The sequence below is a fragment of the Gopherus flavomarginatus genome, chromosome 6 (assembly GCF_025201925.1).
Source record: "Gopherus flavomarginatus isolate rGopFla2 chromosome 6, rGopFla2.mat.asm, whole genome shotgun sequence".
Lineage (NCBI taxonomy): Eukaryota > Metazoa > Chordata > Testudines > Testudinidae > Gopherus > Gopherus flavomarginatus.
In genome coordinates this window covers 127,986,775-128,005,249 of record NC_066622.1, presented here as the reverse complement: position 1 = coordinate 128,005,249, position 18,475 = coordinate 127,986,775, and the positions used below count along the sequence as shown (strand labels likewise).

At 46.5% G+C, this 18,475-nt stretch overlaps 1 protein-coding gene across 4 annotated transcripts in view; it reads right to left on the bottom strand.

The window, feature by feature from the left end:
- The window catches only part of AFAP1L2 (actin filament associated protein 1 like 2), a 125,291-nt gene extending 107,408 nt beyond the window's left edge, over positions 1–17,883 (bottom strand). Inside the window, exon 1 of one of the 4 annotated variants that reach the window (XM_050958962.1) lies at positions 17,613–17,883. In XM_050958962.1, coding sequence (XP_050814919.1) covers positions 17,613–17,628 — 16 coding nt within the window. In that variant the 5' untranslated portion in view covers positions 17,629–17,883. The remainder of the gene's footprint in view (positions 1–17,612) is intronic. The other 3 variants (XM_050958958.1, XM_050958959.1, XM_050958960.1) reach the window with 3 other exon arrangements.
- Positions 17,884–18,475: the final 592 nt, after the last annotated feature.

The window sequence follows — 18,475 nt, the reverse complement described above, 5'->3', positions numbered from 1 at the left end:
AGAAGAGGAAGAAAACTGATGCAAGGTCTAGAAAACATGACATATAAGGGAAGTTTGAAAAAAATTGGGTTTCTTTAGGGCTGGTCTACACTACGGGGGGAGTCGATCTTAGATATGCAACTTCAGCTATGTGAATAACGTAGCTGAAGTCGAATATCTAAGATCGGATTACTCACCCGTCCTCACCGCGCGGGATCGATGTCCACGGCTCCCCCTGTCGATTCTGCAACTCCGTTGGGGTTGGTGGAGTTCCGGAATCGATATAAGCGCACTCGGGGATCGATATATCGCGTCTAGATGAGACGCGATATATCGATCCCCGAGCAATCCATTTTAACCCGCCAACACGGCGGGTAGTCTAGACGTAGCCTTAGTCTGGAGGAACATGATAACAGTTTTCACACATAAAAGGTTGTTACAAGGAGGATGGAGCAAAATTGTTCTTAACCTCTGAGGATAGGACAAGGAGCAATGAGCTTAAATTGCAGCAAGGGAGGTTTACGTTGGACATTAGGAAAAAGTTCCTAACTGTCAGGGTGGTTAAGCACTGGAATAAATTGCCTAGGGAGGTTGTGAAATCTCCATCATTGGATATTTTTAAGAGCAGGGTAGACAAAACACCTGTCAGAAATGGTCTAGATAATACTTAGTCCTGCCATCAATGCAAGGGACTGGACTAGATGACCTCTTATGATCCCTTCCAGTCCTATAATTCTATGTTGGTAAAACTACTGGGCGACAGACCTTTGTACCTTTTTATGAGATGCAAATGTTCTTTAATCTGCTCTATGGAAAGTAAAATTATGCAGACATTAGTCGTGACTCCAAAGTTAAGATTGCAACAAGATTTGGATACATCTACCATATCCTTAGCGAGCATAAATCAGTGAAGCTCCATTGACATCTGACCCTATGCCTGCTTTATATAGTTATGCAGATATTGTCACTGGTTTTTAAAAGCAGCCTCCATTTTTGTATTTACAATTTTATGGCTGCAATGAGTTGTAGTTGCAAATTGTGCACATGCTGTTATGCACAAACTGCCTGTGGATACCAAATGGCTTCTGATTATATTTACACTGAGTACATGCAGTGCACATATCATTCACAATAGAAATGGTAATGTTGGATGTTTGAGTTGTCTAGCACAGAAGCCAACTAGAGGGGTCAGCCATGTTCAGTGGTTTGTCCAATACTAAATGAAACAAACGAGTTGCTAGAATGTTGCAGAGCTGCAGCTGCTGTGATGAAATTCTTCGTGCAAGAAAACTCCAAGTTGCAAACTTGCTTGTGGAGAAACATACAGTTTAAATCCACCAGTGACATGGCATAAGCTTGCCTAACAGTTGGCTGTCAGCCAACCGTTTCCTCCTGAGTCTTAATGGTTTTCACACTCAATAATAAAAAGATTTGTGGGGTGAATTTAGCTCAGAGATCTATTCTTGGATATATGTATATCAGGACAAAGAAGCCTGTACCTGTACATTCCATGCACACCTGAAAGAGTTTGTTACCTGTGCGAAAGCAGGATCGGAAGGATGGGAGCCCCATTACGCTAATTTTACCACCAATGCCAAAGTCTGCTCTCCATTTTCTAACTATGGCCTGACCTACACTTAAAAGTTAGGCTGACGTAACTACAGGACTCAGGGGTGTGAAAAACTGCCCACTTAACCCTTCACATAAAATTCTTCAGTCAACCTAGTTACTGTAGCTCAGGGAGATGGAGTTCCCATGGCAATGGAAAAACCTCTTGGAGAATTTTCCCAATCAGACTCCTCTCTAGGATCAGTTTCTGCTGATATATTATGGATCAAACTTTCAAAATCCCTTAAGTGATTTACAAGCCTAAGTCACTTGAAAATGAGACTTAGGCATCTAAATCACATAAAGGCTTTTGAAAATTTGACCCTATATCATAGACTCATAGACTCTAGGACTGGAAGGGACCTCGAGAGGTCATCGAGTCCAGTCCCCTCCCCTCATGGCAGGACCAAATACTGTCTAGACCATCCCTGATAGACATTTATCTAACCTACTCTTAAATATCTCCAGAGATGGAGATTCCACAACTTCCCTAGGCAATCTATTCCATTGTTTAACTACCCTGACAGTTAGGAACTTTTTCCTAATGTCCAACCTAAATCTCCCTTGCTGCAGTTTAAGCCCATTGCTTCTTGTTCTATCATTGGAGGCTAAGGTGAACAAGTTTTCTCCCTCCTCCTGATGACACCCTTTTAGATACCTGAAAACTGCTATCATGTCCCCTCTCAGTCTTCTCTTTTCCAAACTAAACAAACCCAATTCCTTCAGCCTTCCTTCATAGGTCATGTTCTCAAGACCTTTAATCATTCTTGTTGCTCTTCTCTGGACCCTCTCCAATTTCTCCACGTCTTTCTTGAATTGTGGTGCCCAGAACTGGACACAATACTCCAGTTGAGGCCTAACCAGCCCAGAGTAAAGCGGAAGAATGACTTCTCGTGTCTTGTTTACAACACACCTGTTAATGCATCCCAGAATCATGTTTGCTTTTTTTGCAACAGTATCACACTGTTGACTCATATTAAGCTTGTGGTCCACTATGACCCCTAGATCTCTTTCTGCCATACTCCTTCCTAGACAGTTTCTTCCCATTCTGTATGTGTGAAACTGATTGTTCCTTCCTAAGTGGAGCACTTTGCATTTATCTTTATTGAACTTCATCCTGTTTACCTCAGACCATTTCTCCAACTTGTCCAGATCATTTTGAATTTTGACCCTGTCCTCCAAAGCAGTTGCAATCCCTCCCAGTTTGGTATCGCCCGCAAACTTAATAAGCGTACTTTCTATGCCAACATCTAAATCGTTGATAAAGATATTGAACAGAACCGGTCCCAAAACAGAACCCTGCGGAACCCCACTTGTTATACCTTTCCAGCAGGATTGGGAGCCATTAACAACTACTCTCTGAGTACGGTTATCCAGCCAGTTATGCACCCACCTTATAGTAGCCCCATCTAAATTGTACTTTCCTAGCTTATCTATAAGAATATCATGCGAGACTGTATCAAATGCCTTACTAAAGTCTAGGTATATCACATCCACTGCTTCTCCCTTATCCACAAGGCTCGTTATCCTATCAAAGAACGCTATCAGACTAGTTTGACACAATTTGTTCTTTACAAATCCATGCTGGCTATTCCCTATCACCTTACCACCTTCCAAGTGTTTGCAGATGATTTCTTTGATTACGTGCTCCATTATCTTCCCTGGCACAGAAGTTAAACTAACTGGTCTGTAGTTTCCTGGGTTGTTTTTATTTCCCTTTTTATAGATGGGCACTATATTTGCCCCCTTCCAGTCTTCTGGAATCTCCCCCGTCTCCCATGATTTCCCAAAGATAATAGCTAGAGGCTCAGATACCTCTTCCATTAACTCCTTGAGTATTCTAGGATGCATTTCATCAGGCCCTGGTGACTTGCAGGCATCTAACTTTTCTAAGTAATTTTTTACTTGCTCTTTCCTTATTTTCTCTTCTAAACCTACCCTCTTCCCGTAAGCATTCACTATACTAGACATTCCTTCAGACTTCTCAGTGAAGACCGAAACAAAGAAGTCATTAAGCATCTCTGCCATTTCCAAGTCTCCCGTTACTGTTACCCCCTCCTCATTGAGCAGTGGGCCTACCCTGTCCTTAGTCTTCCTCTTGCTTCTAATGTATTGATAAAAAGTCTTCTTGTTTCCCTTTATTCCCATAGCTAGTTTGAGTTCATTTTGTGCCTTTGCTTTTCTAATCTTGCCTCTGCATTCCTGTGTTATTTGCCTATATTCATCCTTCGTGATCTGACCTAGTTTCCATTTTTTATATGACGCCTTTTTATTTTGTAGGTCACGCAAGATCTCAAGGGTAAGCCAAGGTGGTCTTTTGCCACATTTTCTATCTTTCCTAACCATCGGAATAACTTGCTTTTGGGCCCTTAATAGCGTCCCTTTGAAAAACTGCCAACTTTCCTCAGTTGTTTTTCCCCTCAGTCTTAATTCCCATGGGACCTTGCCTATCAGCTCTCTGAGCTTACCAAAATCTGCCTTCCTGAAATCCATTGTCTCTATTCTGCTGTACTCCCTTCTACCCTTCCTTAGAATTGCAAATTCTATGATTTCATGATCACTTTCACCCAAGCTTCCTTCTACTTTCAAATTCTCAACAAGTTCCTCCCTATTTGTTAAAATCAAGTCTAGAACAGCTTCCCCCCTAGTAGCTTTTTCAACTTTCTGAAATAAAAAGTTGTCTGCAATGCAGTCCAGGAACTTATTGAATAGTCTGTGCCCCGCGGTGTTATTTTCCCAACATATATCTGGATAGTTGAAGTCCCCCATCACCACCAAATCTTGGGCTTTGGATGATTTTGTTAGTTGTTTGAAAAAAGCCTCATCCACCTCTTCCGCCTGATTAGGTGGCCTGTAGTAGACTCCCAGCACGACATCACCTGTGTTTTTTACCCCTTTTAGCCTAACCCAGAGACTCTCCACCCTTCCATCTCCTATGTCCATCTCCACCTCAGTCCAAGTGTGTACATTTTTAATATATCATCTCCATTTTGAGGGTTCACACTGACTTCTTTTGTAGCACCAAAGATTCCCTATAACCTTTGGGGAAATTTTGGAATCCCTTATAAACTGTGATAAGAAACCCACAGGCTGAATTGCCAACAAGACTTACAGCTATTTCCCTTCATTTATAAGAATCATGCTATGCATATCCAAAAACATCAACACAATGGGGTGGGGAGAAAGCACCCATGAACAGCAGACTCTTCCATTTGAGGAAAAAAGGATATCAGCTTTTCTTAAAAATCACAAATGGCACAATATGCATGTTATGTGGGAGTCACAGTCTGACCCCATACTACTAGGATATTTGCCTTCAGTTATAAACAGCTCTGTCTGGAAATAATGGTGCCGTACACCAAAACATCAGATGTGCTTTCCATGGAATTTTGCCTATGAAAAAGGCAATAGGTCAGTGGGAAAAAAGTATTTAAGTGAAAGTTACCCTTCATATTTGGAACTTTAGACCAAACAATTGCCATTTTCTCATGCTTTCCCCTGAATGATTTCAAACATATCCCCAGCTGCTGATACCCAATGGGGTCCATATTTCCACAGCTAAACTCTTTCACCACGTTCTAGTCTGCAGTATAACAGTCAGTAAGTCAGGCTTTCCTTGCCAGCTGCAATTACCCATGCTTGTCTTTCCCTTAGTAACAGCTGTTCTCACTGATTTTTGGCCCACCCACCACATTTACTAAACTACGCCAATCATTAGCATTACCATTTGTTTCTGAAGACATCCAGCTTCAATTCCTTTCAGTCGCAGTTATCCACTCTTTGAGCTGCGGCTGCTGCAGAAACAGCAGTACAGATTCCCAGCTGAAGCTGAGCTCCACTATGAGGTCATGGAGCATCACCAAAGCATAGAGAAGCCCTGCCTCCTCCATATTCCCTTCCCTGGCATACGCCTCATGATAGGACAGGTGGAAGGGCAGCTGACTTCACAAACCAGTAGCATCTCCACTGGTGGAATTCTGAGCAGGCCAGTATCTGACCCCTTTATGCTACCTGAGTGGCCTAATGCAGTCAGATCATTGCCAGGGTTGCCAACTCTGATGAGTTTATTGCAAATGTCATGATGTTTGGTCTTTTAAGCCACAGCTCCTGGAGTCACGTGATTCTCAGCCGTCATAAAAAAATGTTTCTATCAACTTCATGATTGCAGAGAAAATAAGTTTGAAACCATGTCTGATGTATAACATAAAGCCTCAGAAACCAGAAGACAAAGAAAAAGAACCCCAGATTTTTTTTAAATCTCATTTTTAAGCCAAACTCATAATTTTGAGGGTTCTCACTCCTGATTTTTGAACACTTGGGTTGACAAGACTGTATATAAGAATCTGGTCCAATTTGCTCAGCACAGATAACATCTCCCTGGCCCGCTCACAGAGTAGGCCCTGAATGGCTAACAGCTCTGAAAAGATTCCCATATCATCCCCGTTTGCTGGGAAGACTCCAGATATGACACGGGCCTTCAGAGGGAGGGAGAAGATTAACAATTTAGCTCTCCAAGGATAGACATAAGCGTCCTTGGTGATCTTCACTGAAGAGTAGGTCTCCAGTCCACCTCTTTCCCCTCCTTCACTTCTCCATCCTCATTTAAACTAGGGTCTTCAATCTCCTTTGGACCTGCACAGCCTCTCAATTTGCCACCCCACCCCAGGAGCAAGTAGAAATCCTCATACCCCTGCCTGCCCCAGTCTCCCGGCTCCTTCACGCTTCTCTGACATGGTCTATGCTCCCACCATGACTCAGCTTGCTGAGTTAGCTCCTAATCCAAGTGGGAGGTCAGGAATCAGCCATAGAGGAAGCAAACCTTCTCAGGACCAAGAAGATGACAGGGAGTGGGGTGGATGATTTACAATATGGGGAAAATGGATCAGAAAGGCTCCCCACCCAACCCTCCTCCCACCATGTCTACACTGCAATTAGACATCTGTGGTTGGCCTATGCTATCTGACTCAGGCTAAAAGGGGCTAGTACTAAGGGTCTGTTTAATTGTGGTATAGACATTTGGGTTTGGGTCCCTCGCACCTCACAGGGTTCTAAAGCCCAGGTTCCAGCCTGAGCCCAAACATCTACAGCACAATTAAACAGCCCTTTAGCCGGAGCCTGTGAGTCCACGCCAGCTGGCACGGGCCACCTGTGGGTTTTTAACTGCAGTGTAGACATAACTCAGTGTCCAGAAATCCCCCTCTCTTCCTGGCCCAGTGAAATGGCCACCTCTAAAAGCATTCACTGGGGAATTATTTATTTAGCCTTCTGAACACCTCGCCTTCACAGCGATTTAAATGTACAAGGCAAAGTGTAAAATCCACAAGGCACATGGACAGAATCCACATTGACCTGCCCAGACCACGCTGACTGCGATAGCCACTCCCTGACCACATTCACTCCCCCACTCATTCCAGCTTCATCAGCTGGTGCAGGTTTTATCGCACACTCTTTGGTGTTTTTCTTAAAGCTCCAGCTCCTGGAGACCTGTGATTGTGAGACACTCTCAGCTTTCATTTAAAAAAAAAAAAAAGCCAGTCTCGTGATTTTTTGAGGGAGCCTGGCTCATGACTGTTGAATGCTTGGGGCTGGCAATACAACTGCGGCCCCCACAGATGAGCTTTGCAGCATGCCACAAGCAGGATCGGCCTGGCCCACCGGAGTATCAGGAATTCTCCCAGGGAGTCTTTGTTTTATTAAAGCTTTGTCTGGCTGGGGCAAACACCACTCTCCTCTGTGGGATTTAATGAAAAACATGGGCACATACACAGACCCCTCAGCCCACTCCTCTCCCTCACAGGACCCTGCCATTCCCTCCTTCTGAGGCATGGCTAGGTGTGGCAATCCTTTGAGCAGGCCTCTCACCTAAAGCATGGAGAAAAGGGGAAGATTGAAGATCCTTCCCTTGTGGCCTTGCTATGTGTATGGAAACCCTCCCAAAGCAGAAGGATGGTCCAGTAACTCAGGCATTGCCTCAGCAGCAGCGGGTTCAGTTCTCTGCTCCACCACAGTGCTTGATCCCAGGCAAGTCACTTTGCTTGAAATCCTGCCCCACTGAAGTCAATGAGCATTTTGCCAACTGCGGGGTAGGAGTTCACCTGTAGTCTCTTAACCTCAGCTTTCCTAGCTGTAAAATGGGGATAACACCACTGCCCTTTCCTGCCTGACTGCAGCGTTGTGAGGATAAATACAATTAAAGATGGGGAGGGGCTCAGGTACAATGGTAATGAGGCCAGATAAGCACCTAAGGGAGATAGAAATGCCCCTCCCTGTGTGAAAACTGCGAAGTGTCACTGTTAGGATCATGCCTAGTTTTATATTCTAAGGCCATGTCTACATCTAAAATTTTGCAGCGCTGGTTGTTACAGCTGTATTAGTACAGCTGTATAGGGCCAGCGCTGCAGAGTGGCCACACTTACAGCAACCAGCGCTGCAAGTGGTGTTAGATGTGGCCACACTGCAGCGCTGTTGGGCGGCTTCAAGGGGTTTTGGGGAAGGCGAGAGCAAACCGGGGAAGGAGACCAGCTTCGCCGCGGTTTGCTCTCGCGTTCCGCGAACCACCCTGCAAACCGCAGGGAAGGAGACCTGCTTGCTCGGGGGTTCGGCGAACGCGAGAGCAAACCGGGGAAGGAGACCAGCTTCGCCGCGGTTTGCTCTCGCGTTCCGCGAACCACCCTGCAAACCGCAGGGAAGGAGACCTGCTTGCTCGGGGGTTCGGCGAACGCGAGAGCAAACCGGGGAAGGAGACCAGCTTCGCCGCGGTTTGCTCTCGCGTTCCGCGAACCACCCTGCAAACCGCAGGGAAGGAGACCTGCTTGCTCGGGGGTTCGGCGAACGCGAGAGCAAACCGGGGAAGGAGACCAGCTTCGTCGCGGTTTGCTCTCGCGTTCCGCGAACCACCCTGCAAACCGCAGGGAAGGAGACCTGCTTGCTCGGGGGTTCGGCGAACGCGAGAGCAAACCGGGGAAGGAGACCAGCTTCGCCGCGGTTTGCTCTCGCGTTCCGCGAACCACCCTGCAAACCGCAGGGAAGGAGACCTGCTTGTTCGGGGAACGCGAGAGCAAACCGCGGCGAAGCTGGTCTCCTTCCCCGGTTTGCTCTCGCCTTCCCGGAACCACCCAGCAAACCTCAGGGAAGGAGACCTGCTTGCTCGGGGTTCGGGGAACGCGAGAGCAAGCCGGGGAAGGAGACCAGCTTGATTACCAGAGGCTTCCTCAGGTATGCTGGGATACCTGCTTATTCCACGGAGGTCAAGAAAAGCGCTGGTAAGTGACTATACTTGATTACCAGCGCTGGATCACCAGCGCTGGATCCTCTACACCCGAGACAAAACGGGAGTACGGCCAGCGCTGCAAACAGGGAGTTGCAGCGCTGGTGGTGCCCTGCAGATGTGTACACCTCCTAAGTTGCAGCGCTGTAACTCCCTCACCAGCGCTGCAACTTTCTGATGTAGACAAGCCCTAAGACTTGGATCTGCATTTTCCTGGAATTCAAGTGTGTTTGGCTCAGGTAGTTTTGGTCAGGCCCATTTCTACATGGAACCCGTTCTCTTGAGTCAAGAAGGTGCGTGTGTGCGCGCACTCAAGACAAAGATGCACGTAGACCTAGTGCCAGAAAAATAAAAAACAGTTTGCAAATAAACTAGTGTCACCTCATGAAGCTTCCTCAGCCACTGGCAAACATGGCACCGGTCTGTCCGGCTTGTCAGCCTGGGATATAAGATGTGATAACTCAGCAGTCTAAGCCAAGGGAATAAACTCAGGTTGCAGGAGCCTGCTTGAATAATGTAGGGTTACATTCACACAGCTTTAAAGAATGCTCAGCCTTATACATACATACTCATGTTTTGCCTAGGCTTTGTTTCCTGCACATCTACCTCGTTTTCTTGGTTCCTGTCCCTCCAAGTTTTCTTTTACCGGTCTCACAGAACTGGAAGGGTCATTGAGTCCAGCCCCCTGCCTTCACTAGCAGGACAAGTACTGATTTTGCCCTGGATCCCTAAGTGGAGTAGGATCCTCTCAAGGATTGAGCTCACAAACCTAGGTTTGGCAGGCCAATGCTCAAACCACTGAGCTATCCTTCCCCCCCACTACTACTATTACTACTTCTTCCTCTTCCCACTACTGTGAGCACTTCAACTGCTGTCACTTTGGGATGGATTTTGTCGTCATGGTTTCCTTTAATCCAAAATGGGCTTCAGTCATTTTGAAGAGCACAAAACAGGTTATTTGAATGGTTGTAATATTTCTGAAAGGAAGGCCAGGGCATAATTACATTTCACAGAGAAAAGGTCCCCTTTGGGAAGGTGTTTATAGCATGAGCCTAGGACATGGGAGACTGGGTTGAAGTCCCTGATATGCCACAAACTTCCTTTATCACCTTGGACATCTCACTTAGCGTCTCTGTACCTCAGTTCCCCACCTGAATAAGAGCACTTCCCATTCTCACAGGAATGTTGCAAGAACAAATAAATAAATACATTAAAGATTGAGGCACGCAGGCACTACCTGTATAGGGGCCACATAAGTATCTTAGATGGACATTTCTACTGACTCCATTTCTTGCTGTACAGTACCATATTATAAAGTTGGTCAAACGTTTAGCCTCAGATCCAAAGTTGGAAATGTTTGGAGTGGGTTTGTTTCTAGCATTTACATTTGAAAAGTCAAATATATCCCTGTGTGGAATCCACAAAACCTTGTGGGTCGTTGCCAAGTCTACTACAAAATTCACACCCCGACCAACACAGAAGTCAGCAGCATAGACACAGTTATACCTCAGTTGTGCCTGCACAAGCTGCGTCCAGACTAGGAGGGTTTTGCCAGGGTAGCATACCCATACAGCTTAGAGTTCCTAGTGTAGACCTGGCCACATTACTGTAATTACCCACTTGTGCCCAGTCCATTGCTGCAAAGAGCACTACAAACCTCAAACATTCCAGAAGAATACCATGGGCATTTTTGCATATCCACTTAATATGTTCCAGGGCTGTGGTCTTCAGTGAAAAGACTCAGTGAAAACTCTAAAACAATAAGCTCATTCAAACACAATCTCTCTTCCCCAGCTGGGAATCAATGCAAACAAATCCTGTTGTGTAAGGACAAGGGGGGAAAAAGGGGGTGGGGGGCAAAGGTGTGTGTATTTGGGGAGGGGAGGAAGCTTTCCCATTGCCAAGCTGCAACATGACAAAGAAATAAACACTGCAACATAAAGGAAGGGTGGGTCCCACAACGTTTTACAGGTATTTTACAAGGGGCAATTTTGGAGCGCTGGCTTGTTGCATTGTGAGCTGTTTCCCTTTGTTAAGTTGTTCAGTGGTACCATCCTGGGGGGGTGGTGGGGAAGAAGAGGCAGGAAAGGGTGGAGGGAAGGGTGTTGTAATAATAAAACCCATTTATGCAGCCCATTTCATTCCAAAGTACATTACAGACTGTGCACACAGTGTCTCACCATCAATCCCATTTTTCTGGCTGCTAGCATGTGGAGCAAACCCCCAATGCTCATTGCACACTGTGGAGAGGATAAGGGGATATTCACATACCTAACAGTTAAAGGCATGTACAAAAATATATAACTCATCAAATTCAATTGTGGATGATGCCAAAAATTTCCCTGATTCTCTTCAGTGAAGCCTACGTCTGCAGAGCCCCAAGAATGATTAAAGGATTAGAAAACCTGCCTTATAGTGGTAGACTGAAATAACTCAATCTATTTATCTTAACAAACAGATGGTTAGAGATTAACTTGATCACAGTCTGTAAGTACCAACATGGAAAACAAATATTTATTAACGGGGTCGTCTGTGACATTGCACTCCATAATGTTTTATGGAAATATGCCTATGAGCGTAAATATGATATAACTGGAATATGCTTTATGCAAAAAGTCTCTTGTAAAGGTATCATTACAAAGTTTATAATCTACTGAGTGTGGTTATCCTATTTGTATGAATGTATCATTCTTGTATCTGAAACAAGGAATATGAATTACAACTCTGAGGTCCTATTGTAATTAAGTGCGCCACTTAGGAAGGAACAATCAGTTTCACACATACAGAATGGGAAGAGACTGTCTAGGAAGGAGTATGGCAGAAAGAGATCTGGGGGTAATAGTGGACCACAAGCTAAATATGAGTCAACAGTGGGATACTGTTGCAAAAAAAAGCAAACGTGATTCTGGGATGCATTAACAGGTGTGTTGTAAACAAGACACGAGAAGTCATTCTTCCGCTCTACTCTGCACTGGTTAGGCCTCAGCTGGAGTATTGTGTCCAGTTCTGAGCACCGCATTTCAAGAAAGATGTGGAGAAATTGGAGAGGGTCCAGAGAAGAGCAACAAGAATGATTAAAGGTCTTGAGAACATGACCTACGAAGGAAGGCTGAAAGAATTGGGTTTATTTAGTTTGGAAAAGAGAAGACTGAGAGGGGACATGATAGCAGTTTTCAGGTATCTAAAAGGGTGTCATCAGGAGGAGGGAGAAAACGTGTTCACCTTAGCCTCTACTGATAGAACAAGAAGCAATGGGCTTAAACTGCAGCAAGGGAGATTTAGGTTGAACATTAGGAAAAAGTTCCTAACTGTCAGGGTAGTTAAACACTGGAATAAATTGCCTAGGGAGGTTGTGGAATCTCCATCTCTGGAGATATTTAAGAATAGGTCAGATAAATGTCTAACAGGGATGGTCTAGACAGTATTTGGTCCTGCCATGAGGGCAGGGGACTGGACTCGAGGACCTCTCGAGGTCCCTTCCAGTCCTAGAATCTATGAATCTATGCAAAGTGTGGACCATGAATGGTGATTTGGAATCTTGATGGCTCCCATTAACTAGGATAATTGGTTGCAAATGGCTCTGTTTAATTGTAAGCCTTCCTGTATACAGTGTGCCAGCGAGTGGGTAATGAAGTCTTACAGTGACGTGATCATGTCACCTGGACTGGAATCCATCTCACACCTGGTGCTTTTCCAGTTAGAAGGAGGGATGGGAACCCAGACAGACAAAGGATTCCTGCCTTGTGCCAAAGCTATAAGAAGGGCTGGAACAGAACAAAGGGGGCTGTCATGATTTCATGAGAAATCCCTGAGCTACCACCTGAGCTGGAACTAACAAGGTCAGTACCAGCGGAAAAGATTGGGCCCAGACTAGGAAGGAATCTAGTCTGTGAAATAAGCTTATTGGAACATCTCTAAGGGTGAGATTTACCTGTATTCAGTTTCTTAATGTATTAGGCTTAGACTTGCGTGTTTTGTTTTATTTTGCTTGTTAGTCTTTAAGGTACCACAAGTACTCCTGTTCTTTTTTTGTTCTGTCTGTTATTACTTAAAACCACTTAAATCCTACTTTTTATACTTAATAAAATCACTTTTGTTTATTAAACCGGAGTAAGTGATTAATATCTGGGGGAGAAAAACAGTTGTGCATCTGTCTCTACCCGTAAAAAGAACAGGAGTACTTGTGGCACCTTAGAGACTAACAAATTTATTTCAGCATGAGCTTTCGTGAGCTACAGCTCACTTCTTCAGATGCGAAAGCTCATGCTGAAATAAATTTGTTAGTCTCTAAGGTGCCACAAGTACTCCTGTTCTTTTTGTGGATACAGACTAACACGGCTGCTACTCTGAAATCTCTCCACCAGTGTTATAGAGGACGGACAATTTATGAGTTTACCCTGTATAAGCTTTATACAGAGTAAAATGGATTTATTTGGGGTTTGGATCCCATTGGGAGCTGGGTGTCTGGGTGCTGGAGATAGGTGATCTGCTGAGCAGTTTTTGGTTAGATCTGCTGAGCAGTTTTTGGTTAAAGTCTGCAGCTTTGGGGTCATGGACCAGACCTGGGTCTGTGTTGCAGCAGACTAGCTCAAGAAGGTCTGGCTCAACAAGGCAGTGTTCTGGAGTCCCAAGCTGGCACAGAAGATGGGCTTGGAGACAATCCCAAGCAAGGCCGGCTCCAGGTACCAGCGCAGCAAGCTGGTGCTTGGGGCGGCCATGGAAGGGGGCGGCACGTCTGGGTCTTCGGTGGCAATTCAGCAGCAGGTCCCTCAGTCCCTCTTGGATGGAAGGACCGGCCACCGAATTGCTGCTGAAGAATGAAGTGGTGCAGCGGAGCAGCTGTCGAAGTGCCGCCGATCGCGGCTTCTTTTTTTTCCTCCCCCCTCTTCGCTGCTTGGGGTGGCAAAAAAGCTGGATCCAGCCCTGATCTCAAGGGTCTCTGTGACCAACCCATCACAGTGGCATAGTCGAGCAGGATCTGTGCACAGTTGATTGCTTTGAGACAGTGGTAGAGATTTTAAGTGAGTTTTGAGTGTGGTGGCTGGAGAACAGACAAAGTGGTTACTGGTTTGTTATTTTCTGTTTGCTTATTTCGGATAAGGGAAAGAGAGGCAGGAAAAACAGTGAAATAGGAGAGTAAAGCTCAGAACAAGCTAGAACTGCACAGGTTACAAATGGCTGAGAAGGAAAGAGAGCCAGCAAGCCCTTGACTTAAAAAGACAAAGAACTTGAGGCCCAGAAACAGGCTCAAAATGAAGCACAAAAAGCTGCCCTGGAAGAAGAAAAGGCTGCGCATCAGCAAACCTTGGACTTAGAAGACAAAAAAATTGAGGCCCAGAGACAAGCACAAATCGAGACCCAGAAGCGTGAACTGGCTGTAATGGAGTGCAAGAGGTGCACAGAGATACTTATCTTGGAGGTGGAAGTTGGGGTCCTGGTGACTGCTCCAGTGGGAGCAGACCCCAAGGACTCTGTAGCTGGAAGCAAGCCCAACCTGAGTGGGAGGGAGGGGATTTTACATGTACTGCATTCGCCCTGGGCAGTGTCCAAGACTCCAGCAGTAAGTTCAGGAGGAGGGTGCGATGTTGCATTCCGTAAATGTTTTATGGAAATATGTTTGAGTGTAAATATGATATAACTGGAATATGCTTCATGCAAAAGGTCTCTTGTAAGGTATCATTACAAAGCTTATAATCTACTGAGTGTGTTCATTCTATTTGTATGAATGTATCATTCTTGTATCTGAAACTAGGAATATGAAATAAAACTCTGAGATCCTACTGAAATTAAGCAAAGGAGGCAGGAGGAGGGATAGCTCAGTGGTTTGAGTGCTGGCTTGCTAAACCCCCCATTGTGAGTTCAATCCTTGAGGAGGCCATCTGGGGATTCACCTTGCTCTGAGCAGGGGGTTGGACTAGATAACCTCCTGAGGTCCCTTCCAACCCTGATATTCTATGAAAGTTGGGACATTAATGGTGGTTTGGAATCTTGATACCTCCCATTAACTAGGACATTGATTGTAAATGGTCCTGTTTAATTGTAAGCCTCCCTGTACACGTGTGCCAGCAAGTGGATAATGAAGTCTTATAGTGACATGTGATCATCTCACCTGAACTGGAATCCATTTTAACTCTAGTTCAGAGGTTGCCAATTAGATCAAGTTAACTAACAACTACAAACATCCTAGGCTGAGTTCTAGATTACTAGACAAGATGCAATACATCAAACACTACCCACCAATCTACCAGGTAGTATAGACATACCTGCCAAGTGATCATGGTGCCACTAGATAGGACAGAACACCGCAACCAGGTGTGTGGGTACACCAGGTCGGTTAAACCTCATTTAAAATGGGCATGACCACCACAGCTTTGGTGCAGCTACTTCCATTCTAATAAAATCTTGTTGCTGTCACACTAACAAGTATCAATTAAATCAAAAGTCAGGCTGGAACTTGTTGGTTGAGCACAAAATTCCCTGTTAAAAAATCACTAAAACAGCCTGAGGGGGCCCAGTGAATAAAGCAACTGCCACTTCTGTTCCACAGCATAAGCATTTATAGGCTTTCCTTGCAGAGAACAGATCAGCTCCATCTTCCAGAGATGGGAGTCTTGTATGGGAGCAGGATCAGACCCTAAATGCTCACTAGTTTAGGGCATCCCCCCAGAAGGGAATGGTTGGAGCTGACCAAGTTATGTTTTGCCCAAGGCTTGGTCTACATTTATCCTGGCATAGCTATGTCATTCAGGGATATGGCTTTTTCCACACACCTGACTGGCACAGCTATGCCAGGATTACTCTCAAGTGTGGGTGCAGCTATACTGATGGAAAGGGGCTTTTAATCAATGTAGCTAATGTTATTCAGGGAGGTGGCATTCCTGCACTGACAGGCCCCTTCTGGCAGTAGACTGTGTCTACACTACAGGGCTCTGTCTACGCAGGAAGCTCCGTAGCTGGCATAAATTGATGTAGCTGCAGGCTGATTTATACCAGCTGAGAGTCTTGCCTGTGATTGTCCTTTCCTAAATAGGGACAGTCAGCAGGTGTGCATAGGCTGCAAAGAATTTAAAAACAGGCCACCCTAAGGGTCAGGTTGATTTTTATCTTTGCTCTCTTCAGCTATCCCTGGATGATGTTAGCCAAGGGAGTTCACTGGTTTTTCAGTGTCTGAGGAGCCCCATTTGTGCCCTGCAGCTTTTCCCACAGATGTAATCTTGGAGGAGACGTTGTTGTTGGCTAGACTGTTGCGCCCTTTCTTTCCTCCCTTGTGGCTTCTGTCTCAGGAGCAGGTCTGTTCTCCTCAAAGCGAGCTACACCGGCATCAGTCCCTAGAAACCCATTGACCGCGGTGCATTTACACCAACATAGCAGATCAGATTCTGGTTCCACATGTTACAGTCCACTGACTCAGCAACCCAGAGCATTCATTACAAAAACAACCCACTCAGCTCAATAGCAGAACAAAACACTTATTTGGAGACCAGCTGCTATTTCCCCTCCAGCAGCTTGTCCTAAAATAATGCAACTCGTGTGGATGTACTCTGAATGAATGCCCCCCACGCGCACAGTGGGGGCAGGTGGGAGTCCTTTGCGCTGCAGAAGCGAAAGGAGGGCAGGTCAGCTTTGCTCACGCTTTGCCAGGGCTGAGGCTGGGAATTTTAGCACATCCATGGGGTTCGCTTTCTGGGGCCAAGTTCCATTTGTACGGGTCCGTGCCTCGGATCGAGTCCTGGGCTGTGCATTTCTCCAGCCAGCGCTACACTGGATTAGTAACTCTGACACACACACGACCAAGTCAACCGGCGTCTTTCCACTGGCTTCCCTGGCCAGCGACCACCCTTCACAACTGGCTTAAGCCCGACCAGCCTCTCTTCCTAGATCACCTGAAACAGCAGAGCTTGCCCAGGGACTGCAATTAGCTTTAATCTCCCAGTCCCAGCAGCTGCAGCAGCAGCATCTTGCAGGGGCGCGGAGGGAGGATTTGGCTCGGAAGCAGGAAATCTGCTCAGTTCCCCGCTTGTTGCCTGGGTCTGCGCCTGTCTGCACTTGCTGCTGTTTCCATTTCGGCTGGACGCCGCCCCACTGCTCCCAAAGCAACAACGCGCCCACCTGAACCCGCCCGGCCCGGCCAGGGGAACTCCGGCTCCCTCGCGCTTCCTCCAGCCCCGCATTGGTTTTTTGGGCTTCAGTTTTGCCCTATCCCTGAATTCCCCTCGCTTCCTGTTAATCATCAGCCATCCCAGGAAAGCCCCGCGGCTCTCAGGGCGAGCATCCAACGGAGCCAAGCGGCGGAGCCCTGGGGGGACGCCCCCAAACTGAGCCAGCTCTGAAAACGTGCCCACGGCGATACGCGGCAGGGTGTCTAGCCCTGCCTCCCCCCTTCTTTTTCGGAGGATCCTGAAACTGCCGGGGCGGCGGGGGGGGACAAAAAAACCCAGATCAACCCAAACACGCGCCGCTGCTGGGGCGAGTTCTTCAGTGCAGAAGCCCGAGCTGCAATTTCCAGCCGAATCCCCCAGCCGATCACGTCTGCTCCAGCGCTCTGAGTCCCCAGCGGACGCCCATCAGCCGCCAGTGAGGCAATCTGGGCAGGCACTGAAATTGAAAGAAAACTGGGATCGGCTCCCCAAACCCCTTTAAACCCATGTGGGGGGAAAGAGATCCCTTTGCAGGCGTGTTTCCCACACAAAACCTCTCCGCTCCCACCCACGCGCTAGCCCTACCCACCCAGGAATAATAAGCACCATCCCTAGTTTACCTTTAAATTTTTCCATCTGGTTTGTAGGCAGATCCAGGCAGGGGCTCGGTTATTTCAGCCTCCCAGCTGCCCAAGGATTCCCCCACGAGAAGGCGACCGCTTTCCCACCAATCCAGTGATGTATTTCTCTGTCCTAAAGCCACTTCTCAGCCTCTTATTCCGGCTCCAGTCAGTTTCCCTCGCTCCCCTCTCTGAACGCTCCTCCCTGTGAGATCACACACAGCAGCTGTGCCCACTGGGGCTAGAGTAGCTAGTTGCAAAGTTGACTGCAACTCCAGCAGGCGTGTGTCTGAAAGGGGCTGCGTGTCAGAACTCCCCGGTAGCCGTCCCCGAGTCCGTCACAGCTGCTGCTACAGCACCCGTGAGGGGAACAGATCGAAGCAAAACTGAGCTACCTTTAAAAACAAGCAACAAACCTAGGACAATAGGTGGTTCCTTTCCCATTACTGTCAAGAGGGTGGGGGAAATCAGGGCTTGGAAAACAGCAAGCTTCGAGTATTATGAACAGTTCCTCTGCCAGAGCAAGAGGCACAGCTAATGACTATTGCTGAAATGTGGTGCCCAAATGAAGGACCAAACTGTTTTATTTCTGTGAAAGCAGCAAAGAGTCCTGTGGCACCTTATAGACTAATAGACGTATTGGAGCATGAGCTTTCGTGGGTGAATAATCACTTTGCCGGATCCACTGTTGTATTTCTGTGGACGGTTCCACATAGGAGGGCAGTGGGAGCCCAGAGCTGAGGGAACCTCCTGCAAGGGCTTGGAGAGATGTTCCAAGGCACTGCATTTAGCCGTATGGAGTGGAAATCCATCAACCTCATGAAGAAACTTGCACAAATACAGACAGATATCATCTTCCTTTC